The sequence below is a fragment of the Pleurodeles waltl genome, chromosome 3_1 (assembly GCF_031143425.1).
Source record: "Pleurodeles waltl isolate 20211129_DDA chromosome 3_1, aPleWal1.hap1.20221129, whole genome shotgun sequence".
Lineage (NCBI taxonomy): Eukaryota > Metazoa > Chordata > Amphibia > Caudata > Salamandridae > Pleurodeles > Pleurodeles waltl.
In genome coordinates, this window is record NC_090440.1 from 733,973,901 (window position 1) to 733,993,262 (window position 19,362).

The 19,362-nt window shown below is 41.7% G+C and overlaps 1 protein-coding gene across 1 annotated transcript in view; it reads left to right on the forward strand.

Moving 5' to 3' along the window:
- ELP4 (elongator acetyltransferase complex subunit 4) overlaps positions 1 to 19,362 on the forward strand; it is a 1,051,499-nt gene that overhangs the window by 516,268 nt on the left and 515,869 nt on the right. The window contains exon 7 of the mRNA XM_069223479.1: positions 7,360 to 7,548. Coding sequence (XP_069079580.1) covers positions 7,360 to 7,548 — 189 coding nt within the window. The remainder of the gene's footprint in view (positions 1 to 7,359; positions 7,549 to 19,362) is intronic.

The following is a 19,362-nucleotide window of genomic DNA, read 5'->3' on the forward strand; positions in this document are numbered from 1 at the left end:
TGCTCCAAAATACAGCATCATGGGTTTGCGACACAATTGCAGTGGCGGAAGCGCTCTCAGTCCTCCTTGTTGCAAAGGGACAGCCATTGTGCAGAAAAAGTAGCAACAGCAAAATGCCACATATTATAGCCAAAGTAATCGGAAATCCACCAAAAACACTCAAAAATATTGAGTGTATGGCTAAAGGTATTAAGCCTAATATGGAGGAGAAGGTGTGAATGAAACCAGAACCAACAGCCTTAAAAAAAGTGGGCGAGTCCATTAGTACTGGAACCATTAAATATTCGTCCCACGAGTTAGCAAAGTGTCTCGGAAAATTTGTTCATAAGAAGGGCTGAATCTCCGCCGATGACCTTTCAACCTGAAGTGCATAGGTCTCGCAGGGAAATGTAAGCGCCACTTGTTTTTGAAACAATAAAGCCTTTAGTCTGCTCAACTTATCAAAATTCACATCAGATCTAGCAATATGAGGCCAGATGTCTGCTACTCCTTTCAGTTGTGTGGTGGGAAAAATGACATTCCCACAACAGGTAACAATTTGGGAGACCGAAATGACATAACCTATTCTGGCTTGCATTCCAGAACAGCTCTCATTGTTAAGGAGCACATAGCTGCCATTTGACAGACCTGGAAAGCAAGTCTAATCAAGGGGATCGGGACTCCCTTCAGATAAGCCAAATTTGTCGCGGAGGCATTACATGCCCCGGTCAAGGACAGCTGTTTACAAACCATAGAATGGCTCACAGAGATCTCGCATTCGCTGCCGCTAAGCAAGACCTCTTTCATGCCATTGAAACATTTGTCTGAAACAGGAAGCTCCCACACCTCGTGTATATAACAATATAAGTCTCCCAGACTTTCATATTTCCCCCTTGGAATGTGTTTCAAATAGGAGGTGAATTGAAGTGTTGAGATGGGCAGATTTATAACCCCATGTATTAACCACTTAGAAGATGGTATTTCAGTTACAGTAAAAGGCAACTTTTCTAATTTCTCTATATTCAGCATGATGTATGTTGCTTCCTTCTTAGCTATTATTTGTTGTTGTTGCGTTAAATTAAATGTTGAAAACATTTCCCTTGCACTCACGTATTGCCAAGGAACGAGACCTGCTTTCAGTGTTTGTAATGTCCAACCTAACTGCATGGTGGATCTTAGCTGTCTTTGTCCATGTTTTAAAATTGACTCATCACTCTGAACTATGTCTATTGCAGAGGACACAATATTGTTTAAAGTGTATATTCGGTCGGACGAGGTGTTAATCCCATTATCCACAACAGCTAATGCCTTCCCTAAATTCTCCTGATCTATTTGCCTTAACCGGGCGGCCGTTTCTTGTTGGAAAAGTTTCAAAATGTCATTATATGTTGCATTTAAGAAGCGTTTTCTGTGTTGTCTTCTGGGGCCTTACTGGAAATCCTGTAAATCTGTATTATTGGACAGGAGACTAAGATGTTGTTTGTCAGCATCCAGTGAGGAACCCTTCAACCATTTCTGGCATAGTTTTCCTACTCTATATGTTGTCACTATACCCGAGTGTTCTGAGGACACATAGCGAGGGTCCGGCCTATTTGTTCTAAAGCCCCCTGAGGAGTTTACAAAACGTGAATGGCACCTATTGGTGTCTACAGGCCACAATAACCACCCACCAGGATGTGAAAATTATGTTATATGTTCCATTCTGGACCCATTCATCGAGCTGATCTTCAGACACCTTTATAAAATTTTGCAGGGGCAGGAATACTGGGTGCTTTCAATTCCTTAATACTTGCTAAGCCTAAACAACTTGTTGCACTGTTTCGTTTAAAAATATCATTTGAAGAGTAATCTTTCAGGCTTTAAATAAGGCTTCTATCCCTCTTATATTCCAATTTTTTGTTCTCCACACACTTTATAAGTCAACGATTTCAACCAATATTCATAACCTTATATTGCCAAGCAGGAAACAAAGGAATCTGAATAAGTTAATTTTGTGTCTTAATTTTCCAATGCACATTTTCCATTACTGGCAATTTAAAATAAAATGACTCAGCATTTTAACATTGTATCCAGACAAATATGCAAACTTTTCAGTATACGTTTTAGAACTGCCTACTGGCGGAGTCAGGCAGTGTTCCCACTGTGTAGATTTAAAGATAGACTTTGGGGTATTCGCTCTGTGAATGAAATAATCTCCATAATAATTATAACAGAACATATCTCCATAATTTCCTTTAAACTGGTACACATCATCATTTTCAAAAACTGTATAATACTGTAGATCAGACATCACAGTATCAACTGTTTTCATATCCCAATCATCAAAAACTACACCGTGTGTAAATACATAATTCATTGAAAGTTTGAATGCATATGGTACTTGAATTACCTCTGTAGGTCCATATGCATCAAATAATACTTTATCCCATACAATCCCATCAGGAATTGGTATAGCTGAAATGTTCACTAGGGACAAGCTTCTGCGAATTTTGTGTGATGAAAAATGTTGTTTTAGAACATCATCCACCAGTTCAACTGTAGAGCATTCAGGAAGGTAATGACCATGTATTAGAAAAAAGAAAACAATAACAAACCCAATCCAAAGGAGGAAAGCAAATATAGTTAATGAAAACCATAGATAGTTCCATAGATGAATTAAATTGTTATTTTTTAGCCAAAGTATCAGCTTACGTGCTCTTGACAGCTGAGTTGCGAAAGAGGCAGATGAGTCAATGAAGGTATCATTTACATAGGCAAAATACCCAGGGTCTGTTCGTGCAAAAACTGAGGCTGTGTTTTGAAGAGGAGAACTTGCAGAAGACTCCCTCTGTGGTTCATAGTAGACTATGCCATCCGTTTGTGTAGAATTTGAATAAGATTGCTCATTATCACTTGAAATCATTGTAGAAGTAGTTGTTAGTGGAAATAATGAGAGCTCATTTTCCACCCTCCCAAAGCTCTGAGAGGTATTAGTGTTGCTGATCAAGACTTGTAGGGGAACATCCTGGTCTGTAGTGGGAGGGTTTCAGGTACTACCCAGGAGTCCAGTAGGTCTGCTGTGCAGGATCGCCCATATGGTATAACTTGACATTGTCAATGGAGACAAAGCGATTTTCTTTCGAACCAGGCAGCGGTGGTAGAATGACAGTTCTGGTACTGTGTATTCCCAGAACTGTAACTGGTGCACGATAAGAAGGACCGAACTCCTTATGCACAGCAATCTTTTCATGTACTAGATCCCCAAGTTTTGGAATCCAGCCGGTAGATGTTACTGGTACATCCCTAATTCCAGAGGAGGCAGCATTGGAAGATGCGTTGTCATCACTGAATTGTTGTAACTCCAGCAAGACAGTGACACATTCTTTTATGTCAAAGGGTGTATCTGCCACCTCCATGCCAGGACCATCAAGATCTGGAACATACATTCGAGTTCCAAACAGGCATTCGTATGAAGCACGCCCCCCTAGGGACCTTCTGGGCAGATTATTAAATGCTCTCTGAACTCCATATAGGTGTGTGAGCCAACTACAACCCGTGCCTAATACTCTGGCTGTTAAGGATTGCTTTAAATATCGATTTCCTCACTCCACAACACTATTTCCCTCGGGAAAAAATGGAGAGGAGTAATACAGTTGGATCCCTAATGAAGCCACTGTGTTCCTGAAATCCCTTGAGCCAAAGGCAGGGCCCCGGTCCGAGTGGAAAGGCACCACAGCATATGTACCGATAAAGGCTTGCAAATCTTTAATGACAGTTAGAGCGTCAGCTGCGCATTGTGGCCAAACCCATAGAAATCTGGAGCATGAGTCAACAGCGACTAGAATGTATCTGTATGCACTGTCTGGTGTTAGGGGACAACAAAGGTCCAAGTACACACATTGTAATGGTTTGTTGGAAATTAAGAGGGGTGTCTGCGGTGGGCGCCTAATGCTGGAAACGTTAATGTGTTGGCAGATGTCACAACAAAGGACATACTGCTTGGTTTGTTTGTAAAAAAAACTAGCCCCCAATAGCGTGACTGTAATATTGAAACTGTAGCCGCCACACCATCATGGGCAGAAGCAACTCCCTTGTGCGCCACTTTTATTAATTCAGGTCTTAGGTCTTTATTGGGAATCACTCAATCTCCCACGCCTGGTATTGTTACTTTTACTATAAACATGTATCTTGCAGGAAATTAATTTTATGGTGAAACACCACCCTGGGTCAGACCACGCCAGTGCTGATGGCCTCTCCAGGTTCTTCTGCCTTAGTGATGAGAACACCCAGTATGTTTGGTAGTTCTCCCCACTTTCAGCATGAGGGAAGACATGTGTCAAACCTGTCAGACCTAGGGTGATCTTTCCCCAAAAGTTTTATCTTACTCCTTCACTTTTTGCTGATCTCTTCTAGTTGGCCTTAGGACTCTCAACACTCTGCCATTTCTAACCAGTGCCAAAGTGCGTGTTCTCACTTCCTAAAACATGCTGACATTGGCTTACACCCAATTGGCAAAAATACTAGGATGCACACGGTAAGTAAGGGATATTGTTAGTTGTTATAGGGTTGAATAAGTCTCACAAAGGAGTTTTACAGCAGGCAAGTGTTATGTACGCTGGTTTCTTCAAGCACTGAATTGTGGTTTCTATAGCACTGAGCACTACATTAGATATGGGTTAAAGTGCGGTGATGACTTCATTTATTTATGTATTGACTTGATTATCACATTATGAGTGTTAAAATTTAGCACGTATGTTTAACTGAGCACAAGATTGGTTTATTTCAGTTGTAGTCCAGAATGTATATGGCAAGCAGATGATACATTTTACAGCTCATGAGCGTTTGTGTATCCTGATGTGACTTCACTTGCATTATATTTCACTTACCCCTGAAGAAGGGTGGAGGCCCGAAATGCATTGGGTATGGGATTTGCATTGTTTATTTATGGGGAATGGAGAACCTCCATATGCTGTCAGTGGAAAAGCCTAGAGTGGCGTTTTGTTGAATTTTATACAAACTTGCAGTTAGAGCGATTAAGCACATGGGTTACTTTGGAGTAAATATGGATAATATGGATAAACGTTGATACCCAAATAAAGATTGTTGAACAGTTCATTAAATTTCCATTTCAAGGCTGTACATCTAGGGTCTGGGTTTCCTGACGAGGTCCTGTTTCTTTTTTTACACCCAATTGGCACATATAATTTACTCATAAGTCCCTAGTAATGGAGTACTACATGTACACAGGTCCTATAACTTAAATGCTACTAGTGGCCATGTAACACCGATTGTGTCCCCTACTTAAGTAGACTATCCAACATGTCCCAAATCTGCCATTGCAGCCTGTCTGTGCAGTTTTAAATTGCCATTTCGACCTGGCAAAATAAACCTTTTGCCAGGTGCATAAACCTTTCTTTTTAATACAAGTCACCCATAGAGTAGACCTTAAATGGGCTGTAGGGAAAGGTGCAGTGTATTTCAAAAGTTGGATATGTACTTTTAACTTGTAGATGTCCTGGCAGTGAAAAACTCTTGAATTTGTTTTTCACTACCGCAAAGCCTACCTCACCCATATGGTCTTTGGGTTACATTATTGCATTTAATAATAAGTGATAAATTTCAATTGGGAGCATGTACGAATATCAAGTTTGGTGCCTAAAGAATTGTAAATTAAAACCCTCTTTAATGGTAAAGTCGTATTGTAAGTCACAATTCGGAAAATGACACTTTTACAAAGTTGGCATATTCTTGTCCCAAACATTTGGTCCCTGCATTCTGTATTCTGGATCACATTAGTAGATATAGCTGGCATACGCTTGCACATAACAAAACCTCTGCTTCATCGCCCTCACAAAGGGTGGAAACTAGACTTATCTGCCCCCTCACAAGCTGTGGCCAGGGTAGGAAGGCAGGAAATTTCAAACACCTCTGGGATGGAAATCTCTAGAACTTTCTCCTACTTCGAAGCTGGCACCAAGTATAAATACTGAACCCTCAGCCCCAGCTCTTCAGTACACCATTGGCCCTGTGGAAGAGGACTGCTGTGCTGCTCTGCTGCAAGAGGGCCTGCTGCTCTGTGGCCCTGCTGTCCTGCTGCCCGAGCCAGAATGTCTGTAGCTTGATCCCAGGACCCACTGGAGTGATATTCCAGGGCTAGTTGGCTGGTCTCCTGGACCTACTCTCATGGCGCGAAAAGTCTCCAACCACCATGCACCTGGACAAAGCCTGCTGAGAACCTTGCCCCCTAAGTGGTGCCACCACAGTCCTGGACCTTTGGAAGTGGGCCTGAAGGGCTCCGCCTACCCGCTGTGGTCTTGTGGACAGAACTGACACAGCATCTTGCAGCCCTGCATCGGAACTGCAACTGTGAGACGCATCTCCAACGCAGGACTTCACATCGCAAGACTCCTTTGACAATATCTTCGACGATGACGCAGGAACTCACAAGTCTCATTGATCACCACCCATAGCTCATCGGAACCTCTGCTGCGTAATGCATCCCCAATGCAGGATCTCATAATGCTCCACAACCAGCTTTTAAGGAACTTTGTTCAGCAAGGCTAGCTTGGTCCCTGTCTCCATCCCATGTGCCATTGCGGTTGGCCTGAGCTAATGAATTTGTTCCTGGTCCAACACCACCAGATAACCACAGTTGGCACTTTTATATGCTATTTTCACTTAAATCTTTACAATTGCATAATCCAGTTCTACTGATTGGATTTTTGTCATTTTGGTCTCAAATAATGTGTTACATTTATTTTACTAAATGTTCTTGTGCTGTGTTTTCACTTGATTACTGTTTGAAGTGCTACATAAATACATTACACAGTGCCTGTAGTCTACCAGAGGGTTGATCACTGGTTAATTTGAAGTTTATGTGTGTTTCACTGTGCCAACAATTATAGTTGCTGCTTGAGTAGGGTTTCATCTACTACATCTCCAGCTTCAGACATCAGTGAATTGTCTCTTTTGTAGGATTATTGTCAGAGATATGAATTTGTTGGTGATGTTTCTGTCTTATGCATATTGAGACAAAAAATAAAAAAGTAAACTAAAACATTGCACGTTTACTATGGTGTGAAATAATTCATTATTTTATAATGTACATTTTTAACCACATTGTGTATTATGTGTAATATAGGAGCATAACTATTTATCAAACTAGATCAATTTCTCTACAAACTAGGATCAGCACAAGTACTGCCCCTAGGATCTACAATACAAAGAAATATATACATATTTATGCTCCTCAAGCTGTAGTTTTGATGTTGTAGAAGTACAGTGGCATTAAGTCATCTAAGAATCATCTTGGTATCCAAACAGCAGCACTGTTTTGAAACAGATGAGGAGCATGGCTTCCCAAACTAATGGTTTTGCTTTCCACTTCTTTGTCTTCTGCAGAAAAAAACAAAGAATGTTCTCCGAATTGCAATTCAGTCTCTTGGATCACCTTTATGGGGGGATGATATTTGTTGCAGTGAGCTGCCAAAGCACATGCACAGCCTTACAAAGTTTCTGTATGCTCTTCGTTGCCTTCTTCGTATGTCTCTTACTGCCTGCGTGATCACTATACCAGGTCATCTTATCCAGGTGAGGATTTTTTAGTCACTACATTATACACTGCTGGTGCTTTTCTGACTAACCATTCACCTTGCTGAACTAGCATGATGTGATCGGAATCGTACAAATCAAGGATTTCATTCCATTTTGTTGTTGAAACACTGGATGTTTGCCCAGGTGCTTCTTAGTAGTGAGGGCCCAAAATTAGAATTAATATTACATATATTAACATAGATGAATCGTAAATAGAGAAAATGCATTGTATTGTCATAATGTTTTAAAGTTAAAACACAAGGTCTCAAATCCATTTTTCCTGTTTTGTACGGTGCACATTTGAAATGTGCTTTCTTGTTTCTGTCTGTGCAGCTATTGTTAACAAGCATTTGCAAATGCAATAGGTCTCGCATATTTCAAACAAGTTAATTGTCATCTTTTGACAACAGCACCCACGGGCAAAAACAAAAGAAAACATGAGAAGAAACTGAGAAAAGATGACTTAACAAAGTAAAAGAAAGTTGCTTTGAAGAATAAAACTTTGCAATTTTGTTTGTCCTGCTGGGCACGTTTTTGCCAGTCACAAGCCCTCTATTTGAGAGGCACCGGAAAGTAAAAAGAACAAAATAGTACCTCAATCATGTCGGGAGCACCTGACGGCACTAATTAACTTGAATCAATTAGTGCTTGTTACCTGCTCCTCACAGAGGAATGGAAATGATGCCAGACATGCCTTGATGAATTATGAGTCTGTAAAGAAGAGTACCACGCAAACCAACAAATGGTGACCGATAGGCGGGCGGTAAGCCCTTTATTGAACACAACAGTGTCTCGCATTCGAGATCCATGCACTAGCGCATGCACTTGTAGGCTCGACCATAAAAATGCCCTTCATTGCTATGTAAAATCGCTCTTAATTCAGTAGTTTTACTGTCATGCCTAGTGGTAATATTTATTTTAGCTGTAACAATTTACAAGATTACTGTCTGCTGCTAACGCAACATGCATATTATGTTTTAACTTTCAAGATTATTGTCTTGCTGGTAGAACATTATTGATATTTTCAAGCAACTACTGTTTAGTAATGTTATGTCATTTTCACTTGGTATGAACGTTGATGGGACTCATAGACTATTAATTTTTCTGCGAGTTTCTACAGTGAGCTTGTTTTGCGTAGTGTAATTTCTAAATCATGATTGACTTGTATTGTTTCAATTTTAGGTGTATAGATCATGGTGTCGCTTCATAATATGGATAGGGTTTGGATCTCTACTGCTAAAATGCTGTAGAAGCTGCTGTTTCGGAAAGTGAGCCTGGTCTTTCCCTTGCTCTTCTTGAAGGCAGACTTCTAGTCAGTCTTTTTATTGAACTAACTTTGAGGTTTTTCATGATTCTCTCCTGCCTTTAAACGGAGCAGTACCTATGATCATATGCTCTTTATTATGATTTATTAGCCTTGTGCTAGGTCATATTTGCTTCTGTCTATTAGGTATAATTGGACTCGCTTCCACTTCCTACGCTGATTCGCATTATATTTACATTTGAATATTTTAATTAAATTGACTAAGCATTGCCTTTTGCCTTCTGTAATGATTTCTACATTTGAAATAAATGTCATGGTTTGTTCTTGAACCTTGTCCCGTGTGGATTTTCATGTGTAGTTTTTCCTGTGAGGGTCCTCTGTGTTTTACTTTTTTTTTTTTTTATCCAGGGCTTGCATTTTTAGGACTCACAAATATCCCTGATCCATCTCATCTGCCCTTTTAATGAAAAACTCGCTGACAGTAGCACTCAGATGCAATGCAATTGTCTTGCCCCCACATCAGCAGTGACAAAACCAGAAAGTAGTATTTCAACAAACCTTACCAAGTGACTGATAATTTGAGGGACTATATCACAGGTCAGGATGACCAGCAAATTAAAGTAAATAATTAAACTTAATTCAGCTACTATAGCTATACAGCTGGGTCTTAACCAGTATTTAACATAGCAGGAAAGGTTATCCATTGGAACACAGAGCAAGAATGGGACTGTTGCATGGAAAGTTAGTCTTACAGAAAGAAGTAGACATGACAAGTCTTTTCGGAAGATGACAGTTTCAGTAGCTGCAGGTTCAAACTTACATTTGCGAGACACAAGGAATTCAACAAAAGAGTATCCATTCTAAAGTTTTAAAAAAGTCAAAGAAAACAAGGAAACAAAGTCCAAGTCAACAAAATAGTGCTCACCAGGTGTACATGCAGAAGTTATAATCTAAAAGCAAGTCAAGAAACAGGCAGAGTGAAATCAGTGTACAAACACTAGGCGCAACAGGGCTTGTCCACTCTAGAAGCAGAACATTTAAGTCAGTGTGACAGAAGTGTATGTGCAGGCTGCAGACCTCACTTAAAGTGGCCTCTGAGAGCTACCATAGTACTGAGAAATGTAGTTCTTAAAAAAATTATAAAGTTGACTATAGTGGTTCTCTGTATCCCCTGTGAGCAGTGCTCATATCTAGTCAAGATGGCCATTCTTTCATCTATTACATCAAATATAGGCTAAGCATTGGGGAAAAGGAAATGTGGCCCAGTGGAGTATGGGCTTCTGTAGAGGGGGCCACGGTGTAATGTATAATGTGCCTGCAGAGCCAGTAATTAATTTGCTGAACGTTTTGCTGACATTCAGATATTGGGCCTTGGCAGTTCTGATAAGCCTGTGACCCTGATGACTAACGTGTTCACTGGCATCTGTCTTCAACACAATTTGTGGCATCTCTTTCCTTGCATTTATTAATGCCATTTTTTGTCATTGGTTGTCACTTCTCTATTTCACATTTAGATGTGTGTATTACTTTGTACAAATAAGAGTAATGATCATGGTTTTTAAAATATATAGATACTCTTTAGGACTGCTTAACAAATGTATGTATTACTTATGGTTAAAAATACGTCCGTGTGTAAATATATATATATATATATATTGCTTAACATGTTTATAGGTCAGTGCATAGTTTTCATAAAAGTTTTTTGAATGATCCTTTTCTGTTTATTAATCTATCACAATTTGTAAGTAGTATCATAACTATTTTATCTGCGAGTGCATCACTATTGAAATATTGAGGAAAATGTTAAAAAGAAATAATAAATCAAAAAAAATAGTTACGCAAATTCACAAATAAATTAGCTTAAGTTAGAACAGCACTTGAAGTCTGAGTTTATAAAATACTACTTTAAATCTCAATATATTCTCTTCTTTATACATGAATTCCTTCTCCGTGTACTTATGTACCTATATATGTATTACTTTACTCCGACTGTAGAAGAAAAAAATAAAAACCACAACGATCGACTCTCCCCAATGCACTACTCTGTCTGACAGCATACCTCTCTCAATTTCTCTGCCTCCACTCTCTCTCATATAAAACATCATCCTACTGCTATGATCTCCCCTAAGAGCCTTTTAGACTCTTCCCTCCACTATTCTTCCTTGGATCACTCCAAACCTCACTTTACTACTATGATCTCCCAAACAACCTTTCCTAAATTCTTCCCTCATATATCCATCCTGTGACTTATGCCAAGCCTCATTTTACTAGTATGATATTCCTACTCGGTTTCTAGAGTCTCTTCCCTCCAACATCTCTCCTTTACTCATCTCAGATCTCATCTTACTACTATGATCTCCCAAATAACACTTTCTAGACTCTTCCCTCTTCAATCCAACTAGCAGACAGCACTCAAATTAACTCAAATTTCCCTATTCTAGTCCACTGCTAATCTTTTTTGAGTTTCAGAGTAGCATGCTAATCATTGAAAAGTGCTTCAGCGTTTTGTCAGGGGTAGTAAGCGTTATATAAATACAATTGCAATTTCTCTAGTTGGCTGATTTAATGTAAAATGAACATACTCCCAAAATTATTTATTTGATCAATCGCTTTTCTTATTCCCCACTCTTTTTTTTAAGCCTGTATTGAACCATTTGGAACTTTTTATGGAGTTATCAGTGAGTTTGTAAAGCAATGGGGTTTCTTAAACTTACAGTGTATATGGGGGTGGCTGAACCAGTGCTTGTTTTGTAAAAGAAAGAATGCCGGTGCCCGAAGCCCTGCTTAGAAACCCATGGCTGGTGCAATTAATCCCTGTGGCACCTAATACCTAGACTGGAATCTTCAATCTATCTCATGCCTCTTTAATCCACTACGAGACACTTCCTGTCTCTTTATCTACCTCTTATAGGTTCCTGCTTTCTCCCGGTCTGATGGTTTTTCTGTCTTTCTCTCACTTTGTCTTTCCAAATTTGTGTGCTTTTCCCTCTATTTTCCTTGGTAAATATCTGATTCAGAAACATAAGTGCCGGTCACTGAAAATAAGTGGTTATGTCCCTCACTGGCAACCACATCTCAAATTAAGCACTGCCAGTTCCTGATTTTAAGCTGCTTTACTGGACCACCATGGCACCAAGATTGGTTTGTCAAGTATTTGATTACCCTTATGGTCAATGTTTTTTTCTTTTCTTCAATTTTATTGGCATAACAATTATACAGTATGAACTATACAACATACAGTATACATAAGTCTATCCATTTCTTGAATCAAATATAATTATAAGTGCTCCCAAACCAGTACTATTTTTACACCGAAAGCATGACATGGTAAAAAAAAAAAAAACACTGTAAAAAGCAATACATCTAGTTTTATTGAAAATGGGTTGTTGAGTGGCCCGTACAATCTGTACCCAGAGTATTTATATTAACTTAAAGTGAAACATCCATAGGGTCTAACATTGCCAACAATACTGTTGGAAGGGGAACCATAATTCTTTGGGTCTAAACTTTACTGGCAGCAATGTTCTATATGCGTCTACAGCAGTGTTACAGTAGATTAGATCCTGAATCTACTAAGAGTAGTGGGTAGTGAACCTCTGCCCTATTCCCACACCACTTTAACATATCCAAGCAGCATGCATGGGGGATCTACTCTATGCTACAACCTGTCATTTTGCCCAGCTTCGTGAAGATACTCTGCCTGTACAATTTAAATTCCTGGACACCACCATGCCTTATGCATGAGGTCTGCCTCATCCTAGGTGCTCGGCCCACACCTGGCTTTGATTACTAATCTCCATGGGAACTGTATGTCCGGGGCGGTGATAGTAATACCACTGTATAAATTTAAACAGTTGTTGGTATCTTAAGATGTATTACGTGTGGGTTCTTGTGCTGGTCGTTACTTTCTGAAGTTTTCCAATCTGATCTATTAAAAAAGGAGCCTGTTTAAATTAGTTAAAGTGGCCTAGTGGTTATGGACTGCCTGGTGTCCTCCTTTTAATAGATCTTGCATTATTATGAAGGCTCCCTTATGTGGGAATTCTCCTTTTCCAAAAGTCTTTAATGGTGCCATGTCTCATATTTGGACTCAGCAGTTAATTGGTCTGGGAAATGTTTTTGATGTTTGTATCCTCTGCCCATTCTCTGCTTTACAGGAGGAATTTCTATCACACAGTTTCTTGAAATGCAGGTAGATAAGGGACTACCTTTATAAATTTGGGATTAATAATATTGAACAAATAAAATACTACTTCTAGATGTATTGCGGGATTACTATGGTGGTTTAAGGATAAGGTCAATTTAATTTATACTTAATGTACAGTCTGACGATGGTTTTCCCACTACATATGTTAAATGATGGGAGAGGCTAGGGAGTATTGTAAGCAGATACCATGTGTTCCAGGCAACATACGTTTAAATGTGCTGATTTAAAGTTCCAGCAATATTAAGTGATCAATCGATCACACTAGACACACCACACAAATTGTTAAAATGTGAGGTTGTTCCACATTCTTAGTGTCCGAGATGTATGCGTGAGCCCCCTGATGACATACACATTTGTTGACTGTTCACATCTTGCTATTTTATGGGCCTATGCTACTAGAATGTTTTCTGATTTCCTTAAAAATAATTCAGTGAATATACCCACTCGTTGCATTTAAGTCACTGATAAGAAAATGTACCCTGTAACCAATGCTGCATTTGTGTCTGTAGTATTAGCTATTTCTCGACTTTGTAAAGTACAGGAATGGGTCAAACACATGCCTGCTAGAATTTGTAATTGGGGCAAGTCGGCTGGGGCATTATTTCACATTGAAAGTGGGCATTTTTGATGCTAAAAGCATGCTTGGGCATAAGCGATTCTACAAAACTTGTGATGCATACTAATTTTGAGTTTATGCGATTGTGGTCTGTCTTATCTCCAATTTACATATGTACAGAGGTGCCAAGGTTTCAGATTGCTTATGTGTGACATTTTCGTAGTTTTATTGTACTTATGAATGACATTGAACGACTAAATGTGTGACACTTTCTCACAAGCAAATTCATGTAGGAAAGTCCATGGAAACACAAATGTTAGAAATTACACCCATTTAAGCAACGAGAAACCGTAAAGAACTCTGTAGTAGGTGCGTTCAAACCTATTATTTTTAAATACACAGCACCCCCCACCTCACAGCCAGGTGTGGCTGAACCACAAGTACCAAAGGGATCTCTTACAAACGTAGTAATCCACCAAGCTATCCACATTAAATACAGTTCTGTGGTATGCTGGCACATGTTTTTTTGCAGCAGATATATTAACACTCTATACCACTTTTTGGTGAGAGTCAAAACTACCAGTAGACAAAACTCCCTCGTCTCTCAAGCAGGTACATTAGTCACCTGCATGACCTTTGACTTAGTAAGTCTCATTGTGGTGGGAAAATGAAGCCTGATGTGTTTGGGAGTGCCACTGTCGCAGTAGCAGAACTGAAATAATCAAATTCCCCCAGGGGAAAACCAAAACAATCACCCCACACACTCACAATCAATGAATCTCTCTAATGATCAGTCTAAAGACAAAGGAATCTAAGGTATATATTTAATATAATCCCAAATAAAAGCCCCAAATCATAATATTAACAGGACTAAAACATCAATCAAAACCATCAATAAAACCAAGTGAAATTTAATAAAAAGACATATACAGTAGTCTATTAAAATAGAACTGCCCCAATTCTGGTAAGTATAGGTCTATTAATTGTTGTCATCAATCCGTATTCGATAACGGCCTCCTCCTGTGGATCCAGTAAAAATAAAGCGTCGACGCGTTTCGGTGGACTTCCAAACCTTTTTCACCACCTTCTTCAGGACTAAATACTATACTCTCTGAACTTGTTCAACCAAACCTCCATAAATGACAAATCAAAACATCCACACCGATCCAAATATAAGCATAGATACTTTCCTCAAAATCCGCAGTCTTTTGGAAATATATTTCATGGAATCCACTTATATTGCAATATAGTGAACCAGGACTAATTATTATTCGTCCGGTCCTAGCCTTAATTCGCTCAATCGGCGTTATTATGTTTAGTTATTTTATCGGCAAAAGGGTCCCCCTCGGGATATCGGAGATAGGAGGGTCCCCTCTCTATTTTTCCTGCTGTAGCAGAACTGTCTGTGGAGTCACACTCGCTGGCTGCAGACCGCCGCTAAGAGGACTCGCAGAGGAACGGACATGAAATACATTCACCCAAGAGAGGCATATCCGAGTTAGGTTCCCCTACAACCAGCAGCAGCCATTGCAAATCTCAAAGGGGGGGATTTGAATAAAAACAAATAAAAAAAAAGAAAAAACGTGCCTTCTGCTGTGGCCGCTGCCGCCTTCTGCTGCCTCGATCCCCTTCTGGTGCCCCAACGTTCACTGGCACACCTGCACAGGCTCTCCAGCAATCCTAGTGCTGCTTTAATGCTAAACCTAGCAGGAAAGCAACGTCAGGATTGGTCTGAGCGGCTCAGACTGCCACTTAGACAAAACCCTTGGGCCTGTGCAGTTTCTCCAGCCCGGCAGTTCAACGCAGCTGGGCTGGAGAAACCTAAGTGCACCTGTGTGTTTGGCCGGCCTGAGATGGCTGGCAAATCAAACATGCGCACTAAGGTACACTCTCTCCTCCTCTCTCTCCCATGTGCCCTTTTTACCCCCCACACCCCGTGGCCCAGCCCGCCCCTCCCTTCACATGGTGCTGGCTGAGCCAGCAGCTGAAAGACAAAACAATCAAGAAATATCATGTTATCTTTCAGCTCCTGGCTTAGCCAGGGGGATGATGCTCCTTCACCATTGCAAAGGAGCCACTCCTCCTTACAACCACAAAATGTGACAAAACACTGAAGAAAGGAAGAGGAATAACTGCTCAACGTAATCAATTAACAGGCCTCGGAAGACTTTTGGCAGCCGTGGCACATCTCAGCTGACGTTAATCAGTATTACAGTCAGAGTCATCTGAGCCCATCCCGCATAGCACTGAGCTACCTGTAGGCTCAGGCTGTAGATTATATTTAAATGTTCTTATCAGCATAGTGAATCATGAACAGACCTGAGCCACGGCCACCACAAGACTTGATGCATGGCACTAGAGGCAGTCAGATAATTTGTAATCATTATCCTGCCTCTGCCTCGCAGCAATGACTCCAATGAAATTGGCTGACCAGGCAGCGACTCAGGGAGCTGCAAACTAAAGAAAAGAACTGATGCTCATGCCAGCCCACCTCACTCAGACAGCAAATGGACATACTGTCTGTGTGATTATTCCCGCAGTCAGGTGATGCCCCAGCAACGGGCTCCCGCTGCGTCTCAGCAGCAGCTGAGCCCACAGGCCGGCACACACCATCCATTCTCATCAGTAAACTTTTCAACTCTACCTGGGCAGCACTGCACAGTGTGCAATCCGTGCAGCCACACCCTTCCAGAGCAGGACCTCACCACGCTCCTTGTTCAATGAGTGCTTCTATAGAGGGCTGCGCTCCGTCTTGCTTGCATCTGCCTCAGTGACGGTGTTGTCAGGAGGCGCTATAAATGCATAACTTATGCATTTTTGTGCGGTGATGCGGACTACCATGTTAAAATGCGTTAGTCTAACCCCTGATGTGTGGCACTTGGCAGGGCTGTATGTATTAGCTTATAGATTACCTACCAGTTAACGCTATTGATGAATTTGTGTTGCCTCATTTCTCTCTTTAATACAAGTCTAAAAAAAAACTATGGCAACTTAGAACCCCTTTGCTCTTCTAAGCTTTATATCTATCTGTATGTTACACTGTGCGCAGTAACAAAACGTTTAAATGGCTAACAGGGAGGGATGTGCTCTTCCTCACACGTCATTGGCCTAAGTTTGTCAGAAAAAAGCTACTGCCATTTGCCGTACTGTGATAGTTCTGAATTAAGAAATTGCATGTTTTATGGTGCATCTGCCTTGTTACTAGAGTAAACAGACAAGGTCAGTTCTTACTATCTATGACAGTCTACTTCAAATAAGTGCTGTTCGCACAGTGCTTTTGGGTGTCTCATTTTCTGTTTTTATTTGAACTTCAGCTGTGTTCAGTCAGTCTAATTGCTGTCTTTGAAGCTAGGTGACAACATGTGTATGTGTATGTGTGTGTGTGTATATATATATATATATATATATATATATATATATATATAGTGGCGGATGCCACTAAGTAGTTATAGTTAGGACCTAGTTTTTATAGAGAAAGCGTTTTTATTTTGCTAATAACTTTGACGCCGTTTGATGAATCTTAACAATTTTCGAAGATAAGATGACGCTCACTTCAGTGTCTGTCTGGAAAGTTTCGGGGTGATCCGTCAAGCGGGACCCAAGAAAAAGAGGGGGGTCTCAAAGTGCTTTCGTATGAGGGGAGCAACCCAGCTGCCCCCCGCAGCCCCAGGGATCACCACCTCCCAAGGGCATTGTGAAAATTGAGTGTGGGGGGCTACACCCCCCCCCCACACACACACAAGGCCTGGGGACTAACACCTTCCTGGGGTTGTTCGTTGGAGGGGGGTGGGCATGCGACCCTTCTCAAGGAGCCACTGATTGCCCTGGAGACCGCCACCCCCTGAGCCGGCACTTGCTATGTCCGGCGGTGCCTACCCCTGGGACATACCTGTTTGGTGTGGCTTGGCGGCAGGTTTGAGAGCTGCGGCCAAGTTGCAGCAAACACTCTGCTCGCAGCGAGGGAAAGCTCTGACTCACTGTGAGCAAAGGTTTCCTCTGTCTCCCTGCCTGCAAAGATGCAGGCAGGGAGACAGATACAAAAAATTGCTCTTGCAGAGAGCACTCCCTCTGAGACAGCAGTGCTGGTTCCCACAGGAGGTGGGGAGCCAGCTGGGACTGTGGGGGCCTTCAGGCTCCCCCCATGGTCCCCAACATTGTGATTGAGTATCCTGGGGGGCACCCAGGTGACATGGCGGGCACTGGAGGATGGGGCCCTGGGGCCGAGATCTGCCCTGGGGGGGGGGAGGCCATGTGGCCCTCCTCCCCAAAAAGAATAATAAATAATTATGCTGAGCCCCAGGGGATTGGGTCCCCCGGGTGATCAGCCTGGGGAGGTGGGGGGGTCGCACAGCTCCCCTCACCCAAAACAAAATAAAATACCTGAGCTGGGCTCTGAGGAATGGGGTCCCCAAGGCCTTAGATCGGCCTGGGGAGGGGGCCGTACGGCCCCCCTTCCCAAAAAAAATTAAATGTTTAGGCCGGGCCCTGGAGGATGGGATCCCCCGGGCCGAGTTTGGCCTGAGGATGGGGAGCCGTGGGGTTTGGGTTGTTATAGAGGTTGACAGCAGTGACTGGCCTCATACCAGGCCCTGCGGCCAACCACGCTGCGCATGTCAGAAGGCCATGCGCAGCGCAGGGTTGGGTGCTTATAGGGGGATGGCCGCAGGGCCTGACCGCAGGTGAGGGCCTGTGGCAAACCCTTTGGGGTTGACCGCAGGTTAGCCATGGGGTTGGGTTGTTAAAGGGTTTGGCTGCAGGGTCTGCAGCCAACCACCGCTGCACATGGTCAATTCAGTATTACCGCAGTCATGACAACTTCTATAACGTCCTTAAAACTAAAAATGAAACATTAGCAGTAAAAGAATTTAAGAAAAATCTGTGCACGGTGAGGCTGTAAACCAGGAAGTGTTCACAGCAATCTTGGGACTCGACTTGAGCCGAGTCCTAGAAAAAAAGAATAAAAAATACAAAAGGGGCCAAGGTATGAACACCGTGACCCCTCAGCTCTGGTGCTGGCGTCGCAAAGGGTCCCCCCAGGGCTAGAAAGCATATTTTTTTTAAACGTTTACCACAGAATCGCGATGGAGTTGCAAATCCACTGTAAAAAAAAAAATCATAAAATAAGCGCAGGTTCCCATGCTTGTTTTTAAAAGCTAGGAAGCTGCAGCCAAGTCACAGCAAACACTCTACTTCTTGACAGCGGGATCTGTAAAGCCAGTCCCGCTGTCAAAAAGTGGAGCTTTCATCTCTGTCCAGGTATGCGTGCAGTGGACAGAGATGAAAGTTTGCTTCAGCTACCACAGAGCTGTCAGGGAGACCAGATCCTCGGGGCCTGCGCACGTTCCCAACATGTCCACCACTAAACAGCTCCAAAACTCTGATAGAAGTATCATAGAGCCTGAGGGAGTCCAAGTGGTGAAAAAGGGGATTAGGGAGGGAACAGCTGGGAAGGAGACCTGTAGGAAGCAAAGGTTAAACAACACAATATCAGATATAATCACATTGACTTTCACTAGACTCTGGTTCTAAGCGTTGTCATACTGTAACCATGGACAAGAAGTGACTAAAACTAGGCCTCAAGAACTCTGGGTACCTGGAAAAAAATCAAAAATAGTTAATGCAATGTTTCATATGAGCTTTTCATGAAATGTCACATACTGTCTAGGAATACAAGAACCTTCTAGAATAATGTTTCAGAACAAATATTGCATCTTTACATGAGGACAAAAGGCAATCTGAAACATTCCCTGGAAAACAACAGGAATTGTACTAGGGACTTAATAT